The sequence below is a fragment of the Sorex fumeus genome, unplaced genomic scaffold (assembly GCF_029834395.1).
Source record: "Sorex fumeus unplaced genomic scaffold, SorFum_2.1 ptg000171l, whole genome shotgun sequence".
Lineage (NCBI taxonomy): Eukaryota > Metazoa > Chordata > Mammalia > Eulipotyphla > Soricidae > Sorex > Sorex fumeus.
In genome coordinates, this window is record NW_026606228.1 from 3,600,214 (window position 1) to 3,611,002 (window position 10,789).

At 39.9% G+C, this 10,789-nt stretch overlaps 1 protein-coding gene across 1 annotated transcript; it reads left to right on the forward strand.

Moving 5' to 3' along the window:
* The first annotated feature begins 5,794 nt into the window (after window positions 1-5,794).
* On the forward strand, window positions 5,795-6,562 carry PRR32 (proline rich 32). The gene has a single exon (XM_056107752.1). It carries the CDS (start codon window positions 5,795-5,797, stop codon window positions 6,560-6,562), a length of 768 nt encoding a protein of 255 aa, XP_055963727.1.
* The last annotated feature ends 4,227 nt before the right edge of the window (window positions 6,563-10,789 follow it).

Consider the following 10,789-nt stretch of genomic DNA (forward strand, 5'->3'; position numbering starts at 1 on the left):
GGTCCATATATACAAAGTAAACCACCCAACGTCTCTCTCTGAAAATCATAGTTAAGTTTGGAGCACGGCCACAGCCCCAGAAACACAAGGACTTAATGCATAACCCAGCAGCTTGGAGCATAAAAGTGAACGGGCTATGCGTTAATCCAGGCCATCATGACTGTCCAGAGGGGAAAGGGTGTTGGTCCCTTCCACCCTCCTCCCTCTGGAAAGAAAGATGGCGGCCACATGGGAGCCTTGTGGACAGCAGGTATGAGCCGGGGCTGTGGGGGCGACTAAAACCTCATGGGAAGGGGGACGTTCCGGTCCGTCCTTCACGCCCTACCGAGGTCACCAGTTGCCCCCCGCGAACGGCACTCCAGCACGGCCACGGCCCCAGAAACACAAGGACTTAATGCAGAACCCGACAGCTTGGAGCAGAAAAGTGAACGGACTATGCGTTGATCCAGGCCATCAGGTCTGTCCGGAGGGGAAAGGGTGTTGCCCCATTCGCCCTCTCCTCTCTGGAAAGAAAGATGGCGGCCACATGGGAGCCTTGTGGACAGCAGGCATGAGCCGGGGGAGTGGGGGCGACTAAAACCTCATGGGAAGGGGGATGTTCCGGTCCGTCCTTCACGTCCTACTGAGGTCACCAGTTGCCCCCAGCGAGCAGCTCTCCACCATGGCCACAGCCCCATAAGCACAAGGACTTAATGCAGAACCCGGCAGCTTGGAGCAGAAAAGTGAACGGACTATGCGTTGATCCAGGCCATCAGGTCTGTCCGGAGGGGAAAGTGTGTTGCCCCAGTCGCCTTCTCCTCTCTGGAAAGAAAGATGGCGGCCGCATGGGAGCCTTGTGGACAGCAGGTATGAGCCGGGGTAGTGGGGGCGACTAAAACCTCATGGGAAGGGGGGCGTTTCGGTCCGCCCTTCACGCCCTACCGAGGTCACCAGTTGCCCCCCTATGAGCGGCTCTCCAGCACGGCCACAGCCCCAGAAGCACAAGGACTTAATGCAGAACCCAGCAGCTTGGAGCAGAAAAGTGAAAGGACTATGCGTTAATCCAGGCCATCATGTCTGCCCAGAGGGGAAAGGGTGTTGGTCCCTTCCGCCCTCCTCCCTCTGGAAAGAAATATGGCGGCCACATGGGAGCCTTGTGGACAGCAGGTATGAGCCGTGGATGTGGGGGCGACTAAAACCTCATGGGAAGGGGGGCGTTCCGGTCCGTCCTTCACGCCCTACCGAGGTCACCAGTTGCCCCCGCGAGCGGCTCTCCAGCACGGCCACGGCCCCAGAAGCACAAGGACTTAATGCAGAACCCGACAGCTTGGAGCAGAAAAGTGAACGGACTATGCGTTGATCCAGGCCATCAGGTCTGTCCGGAGGGGAAAGGGTGTTGCCCCATTCGCCCTCTCCTCTCTGGAAAGAAAGATGGCGGCCACATGGGAGCCTTGTGGACAGCAGGCATGAGCCGGGGGAGTGGGGGCGACTAAAACCTCATGGGAAGGGGGACGTTCCGGTCCGTCCTTCACGTCCTACTGAGGTCACCAGTTGCCCCCAGCGAGCAGCTCTCCACCATGGCCACAGCCCCATAAGCACAAGGACTTAATGCAGAACCCGGCAGCTTGGAGCAGAAAAGTGAACGGACTATGCGTTGATCCAGGCCATCAGGTCTGTCCGGAGGGGAAAGTGTGTTGCCCCAGTCGCCTTCTCCTCTCTGGAAAGAAAGATGGCGGCCGCATGGGAGCCTTGTGGACAGCAGGTATGAGCCGGGGTAGTGGGGGCGACTAAAACCTCATGGGAAGGGGGGCGTTTCGGTCCGCCCTTCACGCCCTACCGAGGCCACCAGTTGCCCCCCACTAGCGGCTCTCCAGCACGGCCACGTCTCCAATGCATAGAAACCAATTTCTTAACTATCTGACTTTCAGTAGAAATACTTCCAGGTTCAATAAGTAAAATAGCAGAAATCCAAAACCAACATTTAATTCTTGAACCCAGCTGTAGAAAGCAAATCACTTCACAATGCTTTTTCAGCATGTCTGATTTGGGGGGGGGGGTAAACTCTAAATAATAGTGGTGAATCTTTTATTGAAACAATGAATCTAATCAAAGCAGATAGAGTGTTAACTAGAATTCATCTGCCCCACAGGGACTGGGAGGGGTGGGGGGTGGGGTTTTATTGGGGTTCTTCATGGTAAAAAATAAGTTTTGGTAAAGGGAAATGTGTTTGATATTTGCATGACTGAGACCTAAACCTGAAAGCTTTGTAACCTTTCCCACGGTGATTCAATAAAGAAAAAAAATTATAATTAAAAAAAAATAAAAATAAAAAAAAAATAAAAAATCAAACAAGGGAGACGAGGGAAAAAGCGAAATGTGAATTAATATCTACAAATTTATATATTATGCTTTTGAAAAATTCTTGGGTTCTGCATGCTTTTTTATGGGTTTAGTCCTGTAGTATATACATATATATATATATATCACTTTACTCTTGTAATACATTTAAGATAATTTTAATAAGCAGGGAATTATGAATGAAAAGCAGCAATAATCACAATAGTCACAGTTTACTGAGACTTTGTTGGCATTATTCAAGACAACAGTATAAGCTCAAATAAAAACCTATGAATTATACTTACCAACTATCAGCAGATATTAAACCAAGTGTCTCCCTTTGTGTTTTTGTCTTTCCCTCTGATATTCAAGTTTTAAAGGAGCTTTAATGCCAAAGGTATATGGTGATAATATTTTTACTAATAATATGCTTATTTTATTATAGACAGGAAATAATTATATGAATAATAGAAGCTAAAACTGGGGAATCAGAGATTTTTCATTATATATTAACATTTGATTGGGATAAAAATATTCACAATAGAGTAAATATATACTTTAAAATTATAATATTGTCATTCCATGCCCAGCACCATAGTTTCTATAATACTTCCACAATCTCTGTTTCTTCCCTTCTACTTCTTACCCTACATAAGTATTGTCACTTCTGTCATCAATCTACATGTTTGTTTTTATTGTACAATATATGTTTCCTTTCTTCATTTCTTTATGCCAACAAAGCCTCTTGGAGAGCCCAGCAAGCTACTGAGAGTATCTTGTCCACACGGCAAAGCCTGGAAAGCTACCCGTGACATAATCCATATGCCAAACACAGTAACAATAAGTCTCACAATGGAGATGATACTGGGCCCGCTCGAGTAAATTGATGAAAAACGGGAGGACAGTGCAGTGCATTTCTACACATAGGAGTAAGATCATTCAGTACTTTCTCCTTCTACCTTATTTTGCTAGCATGCTACCTAATTTTGAAAACGTACATACTTGCCTTGCTCTGTGCTCAGGAATCTCTCCTGGTAGTGCTAATTGAGCTATATGGGATGCTAAGGCCTGAACCCGTGTCAGCCACATGCAAAACAAGCACCCTCCCTACGTCTCTCAAGCCCTACAAAGGTCATTTCTTTTTATTTTAGTTGAATTGAATTTGGCTTTTGGCTCACACCCAGCTGTGCTCAGGGCTTACACCTGACTTGGCTCAGGGATCACTTCTGGTAGGCTTGGGGAACCATGTATTATGCAAGGGATCAAACTCAGGTTGGACACACTGCGTTGCTTCACAGAAGTAGCCATTCCTTTACATTATTACGTTCTTGGATTATAAAGACACATGTATGCATTTCACATATCTACAAATAAAGTATATGTTGTTTATGCATGTTATTTTTATTATAAAATAAATATATATGCACGTATAAAACAATTGATATAGAGCACACTTGTGATATTGAAAGTGAAGAAATGTATTCTAATATCTAATCTTCACAACACAAGTCTTAAATAAATTCAAGTAGTGGATAAAGTTTATGGCTTTATTGTAGCACAACATTAGTAATCTCACAGTGGGGTATAGTCATTCTAATATCAAATCTACAAACCTATATATCACAGAATAAAATAAAATCTTAGAAAATATGACTAAATAGGGGAGGGAATAAAATTTGGCCTGAAAGAATAGAAAGCATCTTATGTAAAAAAAGGCAAAAAAGCAAGGTTTCAGTAAATATTCATAAATTTATAATATTTACTATGCTTTTCTAAAGTTCCCTTCATTTTTGTAGAGAAGTTTCTCAAACTATCTTACAGTAAATCTGTGGTTGTTTATAACTGCCCACATCCTCATATACTCAAACATACAGAGCCAAGAAATTAGAAAGTAGGATAAAGAAATAAGCTGCAAATTGCAAATTGCGGGGCTAAGACGTAAATCAATATAATTCTTAGTGGAATTTTTATAGTGCTATTTTTGCTTCATATTCACCAGAGACACTCAGACTGAAAAGCAATTAAATTCCCAAACCTCTGTTCCTCACAAAGTTAGCAATGCTCATACACAAAATTGGAAGTTGAAATCGGGAGATTAGGCATGGTGCTCTGCACAGCGCATTTCCAAACTGGCTAAGAAAACTTGACAACTATCTCTGGCTATGGAAACTTCAGAGATAACTCTTAATAAACCACCATGCATCCAGGATTCTTGCAAAATATTACTGAAAGCCCTTGCCTTTTCATCTAACACGTACCCCCAGCTAATTTATGAGTGCCTTTACTGTCCACCTACCATGGGAAAAACAGGCTCACATTCATGTTCAAAGGAGTGTCATGGATTGATTTCCTCCCTTCTTATCTCCCTCCCTTCCCTAGCAACTGGTAACCTCAGAAAGAGAACTCCTAATCTAGAAAGAAACAGTTGGTTGCTGGCTTCACTGGAGTTGTCAAACTGCTGTAAAGCAACAGCCGTCATTTCTCCAGACGGAGCTGGCCTGTGTGGGTGTTCAGCTGCTGTTCTCCATCGCCTCAGAAAGGCTATCCTGATCAAATTTCGCCATGGCTTGTCTCAAAAATGTGTAAGTATACAAATGAACACAACTGCTTAATTTTGATGGGTATTGGGGCTATTTGGAATACTTTTCCTGTGTAAGTAAGACAGCACCAAGGGTCTTTGGAGGCAGTGCAAGAAGGTCTCACAGGTCAAAACTTGCAGGATAGAGAAGCTTAGATTACGGCACTGAATTAAAGGTGGTGATTTTCAAATGCACTTATGAAATAAGAATTGTAGATGCCTTGTCTGAATAGTGGACTTTAGACGTGAAGATGTTCTTACTCTAGGGTTTGGTATGGGTTAAAAAAAACAGCAAAGGAAATCTTAACAAAAATTGCTGTAAATATTGAATAAAGCTCCATATAAAGAGACTGGAGGGTCTGTTTAACATAAGCTACCTTTCTTCTCTTTCTGAGCACATTAATGTTTTCTTTCATAAGACATTATAGAAAAATCCTGGCAGAATCTGAATGTTAGGCTTAGCAGGTCATAGATCCTACTGGGAACTGAATATGCTAGTGTTTTCTGTGGTGTGTCTGTATACTGCTCTCATTTTGGAAGACAGATGTGTCTTCTAGGCTTGCTTCCTGAAAAAGCTTGGAAAATAGGAAATGGGGAATGGAAAAGCACATAGCCCGCTCCTCAAGGTCCCTGATGGGAAGAAACGGGCTGAGAAAATGTTTTCTGACTACATGTGGTAGGAATTGGGACACTTCCTTGTCTTCAGGAGTAGCTCAGTGACTTCAATCAGACATTTCAGTTATTTCCTTGTCAAGACATTAAAGTTTTTATTAACATGTTGACTTTTTTTAAAGCTTTGGTGAGACTACTCCTTCCAAAGAAGTAGCTGCAGATGAACGTGGCAATCAAGAGGCTCGTCCAGACCTGTCCCTCCAGTCTCCAGGTTCCGTGCCAACTTCCATGCCTACTAATGTAGAGTCCTGGGCTCACCCGTGCACTCCCGTCCTGATGAGCCCTCCCTTCCATGAGCTGACTGATCTGACGAGAGAGCAACTGGATCGTCCCTCGGAGAGAACAGGACCCCGCATTCCTCTGGACAATTTGAGAGCTCAACACTCCTATGGGCCACCACCTGCTGTTACTGAAGCTTCCCTAGCAACAGCAGAAGTAAATAGCTCTGGGGCCCTGGCAGGCTTGAGGCAGAGGGGACGGGATTCTATTAATGTGTCTGGCAAACCTCCCGCATTGATGATAGGGGGGACCAGGGCCAATAATGCAGGCAGTGAGAGAGGCGGCAGCAATGTAAATTTATACTCATCTTTCCCAAGAGGTCAGGGGCTTTATCCATCCAGACGCCCACAAATAAGAAGCCCTTCTCGTGTCCCCTTCCTTACATCAGGGATTATGATGGAGCTGCCTCCAATAAATCTGAGAGCACCATATAAGGATAGGTTGGCTCATGTTTCTTTCCCACGGGGAGGCCCACAAAACCCTGCAGATAATTGGTCAAGGCCTGGACCCTTGCCTTCCAATACACAAGGCTTACCTTCTGGCCCTACTGCTCATGGCTTTGTAAATCCTCAACATCCAAGCTTCAATCCACTTCTTCCTTTGCCTATTGCTTTTGCTCCTCCCCCAATAGTCAACCCACCCCAGCAATCTCATTATGCCACTTACCCTTCCTGGGGAATACCAGACCCTGCATGCCCCAAACGAGAGAGCAAGTGATGGTAGTGGATGAAAAAGAGTGGGGAAAAGAGGTGAAAGTTATCAATTTAGGGTCTCATATTTGACTCTCCCTGCCCACTCTCTTATACTCTGTTTAGCTTTAATTTGCTTTACATGCTTCAAGATTCAATAAAGATTCTAAAGTTTGATGTGTTGTGATTTATATTTGAAAATGAAATGCTGCAAGTAAACCCCGTATAGTAATGGCTTAACTATGTGACTAGAGAAATGGGTGATTTGGTTCATGCTAGGCTAATTCTGGGATGGAGAATTCCTATATACTGAAGACTGAAAAGTTATTCAGAGCAAGATAGATGAATTGGGATAAGATGCATAACGTTAAAACAAAGTGTGTATAATATAGAAAAATGCATTAGCAGTTGAAGTAACCAGATGAGACTCAAGGGAGAATAATAAAGTCAGAATTTCATAACCAGTTAGAGGCAGAACTAGGAGCAAAGGTCAGGAAATGAAAGGTGCAGGCAAGATGGGAGAATTCCTCTGAGCATTATAACATGACTAAATCCATGAACTACACATGATTGTCTTTGAAAAAGTGTAGGTACAAGATGAAACGTGGTCTCTGAGCAAAGGTTCGCTCTAGGTTTTCATCAATTTTCAGCAAAAAAATGAAAATATTTTACTCATGTTGGTGTCCTCAGAAACTACTGTGTTTGTGCTCATTATAATGTTCTGTAAGAGCCCATTATAATGATGGTTCAGAAAGATTATCAAAACTTCCAGGTGGGATTTTTTTGAAATTCAAGTGAAAAAGAATAGGACATAGTGTGAAAGGTAGAACAATGGCTATATGGATTGCTGTACAATAAAATTTACTACATAGCAATGTGCTCTAAAACACAGTGCCACCATATAGGAACAATTAAATTAAAAATTTCTGCAAATGACATCTATTCAAATGAGTATTATTCTCCTAATCAGTAATATAAGTAAGACAAGTGGACAGTTAAAGGCTAGTAAAACTTAGGTGCAAAAGGTATCTTGCCTGTAACTTAAGCTACTGAGGCATTTTTAGCACGAACAGTGAGTTCTTTGCCACTCTGGCTCATAACTTCATAATGTTTTTACCTCTCTCTGATCCATTATCTATTATTTTCAGTTTACAGGTGGAATTTTAGATTTAGAGCAAACATCTGAATAATACTTTCTAAAATTCTTATCACTCCCTATTTTCTAAAATTTGCAAAATCCCATCATTTTACCACTATGAATGGGATGAGACAAAGTATTCATCAAATCATTTGACAACTGCTCAGGATGAGGTAACTTAGTCTTACATTATGAAACAATTCCTGAATTTTCACCCTCAATAGAGTCAGACATGCTTAGAATCATCAAAAAGATGATTTTGAACCAGATGTTATAAGTTATTTTGATAAGAAATCAAGCTGTTATTTCAATGGCAGTACTGAGAATTGCCAAAAAGGTGTGGCATCTGACAGGAGGGCAGGTTACATATCTCTTTGCAAGGGGAATAGGATAAATGTTCAAAACAGAATTCATGACAAACTCATTATTACAGAGAAAAATGCCACCAATACAATCTTCTCCTTTTAAACCTGTTTTTGTTATTTTTCTATAACATTTATAAATGGGAGATAGCTATAGTAAGGAACAAAGAGTAACTTAGCAAATTTAGTCATTGAAGCTTTATTTATACCTCTGTGTTCTAAGATAAATAAAATTTCTTTATTTCATATAGAACTCAGTGCCAACAGGTTTCAGTGAATGTGTATTTTGAATAAGTCTGGGATCATGTTAGAAGAAAATAAAACCCAAATATTTCATTTTATATTCATGGTTCTGTTACACTATTATTACAGATGCCAACATCTTCAGTGACAGCCAAAATGTTCTTTAAAATATACATTGTGCCTTAAGGTTTTTCTTCTTTTTAAAGTACTATATAAATTATACATTAATTCTATACCACAGAATATTTGCTTTAAAACATGTTCCTCACATAACCTATTTACCATAATTGAATGTATATGATTTTTTATTTGTATATTCCCCAAATCAATAAACTAGTCCATTTTTCCTGATGTAATGCTTAATGGGTTAAATATTTCCTATTTTTAGTTATAATCATTATAACAAGAACATTCATGTTGTGTAGTTTATTATTTATAGTTCTCATATTCTTTGTTATAAGACTATAGTATCAGAATTTATGTGCCTTACATATTTTATAGAAGATAATATCAAACTGCACAATTTTGACATTTTCTATGTCCCAAAATATGATTCATTAGTCGTTTCTATTTTTCACAGTTTACAAATTATTTATTCAGGTGAAAATGGTAGCCAATCAAGTTGTACAGTGAGGAAAAAGTTAAAGTTGAAAGTTAAAAATTTTTTAAAGTTTACAATCAATTATAACCAGAATATTAAAAATACACGTCATTCATTGGAAAATTATAACAAAGACACTAAACCAAACAAAATTATTTACTTTTACGAGAGTCTTAAGGTTAATATTACAGTACCGTTATCATCTATCATGGAACAAAAGCATGTGTGACTATTACTGAATGTATCATATATGTCTTATCTGTGTATTCACATTATGTGTTATGCATACAAATATGTATACAGAATGAGGGCAAGAGCTATTCTTCCATAACTATTATATAGCATAACAATGGTTTTATATATCAAGTATTACTGGGAGGTGATGATTTTAAAAGCCCTAACTATAGAACCATTCAAAATGGCTCTATTTTAATAACAATGGGCTATAAACAAAGATATTTTTAAATAGCCAAATAAACTTAATTTCACAGCTATCAAAATGTTACATACTTTCTTGATAATGAACTGGACTGAGTGATACTTCCAAAGAAAGAGAAAATAATGAGACTAAGTAAAGCACAAAAATCATCTAATTTCTCGGTAGTGATATTAATACATTCTAATAATGAAATCATATGGCGTTAATCAAGTCAAGTTTAAATTTCTGAGTCAGAGAAAGTGTTTCATCATACAATTTTAACCTAAGAATATGTTACCCTTGCTAAATACCAATAAGTACCTTAAATATAAATATATTATAAAATATTATGATATATAAATTAATATAATCCATGAATTGTAGCACTGTCCTCCCATTATGCAACAATTTGCTTGAGCAGGCACGAGTAACGTCTCCATTGTGAGACTTGTTATTACTGTTTTTGACATATTGAATATGCCACGGGGAGCTTGTCAGGCTCTGTTGTGCAGGTGGAATACTCTCGGTAGCTTGCCGGGCTCTCTGAGAGGGGGGAAGGAATTGAACTTGGGTCGGCCTCGTACAAGGCAAATGCCCTACCTACTGTGCTATAGCTCCAGTCCCCCCAAAATGCCCCGGATGTTCCCAGTTCCGATATAATTCACAAAATATATAAATAATTGTCTATTTTGTGGTACAATGCATTATAAAATATATGACATAATATACTATAGAATATAAATGCATACATCCTCAATCACTATTGCAGCATTTTGTAGTCACTCAAATGACTTTCTCACAGATTCCCGTTGTACTGCAGTTCCTCAATTATTTCTCAAACTTACTTTTACGAAAATAATTCCATACCTGTTTTGAAAATAGAGTGGTAACCTATATTATTTTATGAAGATAAGTTGTATTATTCTCATCTCTGAAAGTCTCTGTTTCAAAAAATGAAATAGCATACTATACAATACAAAAATCCATTAATGCTGGGGCTAGAATAATAATACAGCAGGGTGGGTGCTTGTTTCACAGGCAGTCAAACCCAAGTTTGATCCCCAGCACTACATATGGTCCCCTGAACCCTCTCTGATTCCCGAATCTAGAGACAGGAGGAAGCCTTGAGCACAGTAGTGTATACCCCACTACCATAAAAAATACAGCAATCCTGTCCCAAAGGACTTTGCCCATTTAATAATACTTTATTACTTTGTTTATTGAAAATTACATCTACTTATTTGACTCATTGAACATATCAATAATAAAAGCTTTGACTCAGAGGCATAGGATGTGTGGATGTTTTGGGGAGGGTATTACATATCCTTTGTGCATATGTAAAAAAGGAAAAGAGTTTCAGTAGAATATAAATAGAGAGCCAGTGGGGCACTGTCTATTGAGAAGAGGTGAAGTGTCCTTAAAATGTAAGCAGAAGAAAATTGGAAGTACTGAGGAAAAAGTAAAAAAAATTGGATATGGAAGAAGATCAACTC

What these genes read in the sequence shown, in the direction of transcription:
- PRR32 (XM_056107752.1), top strand. Translation starts at nt 5,795, where the DNA reads ATGCCTACTAATGTAGAGTCCTGGGCTCACCCGTGCACTCCCGTCCTG.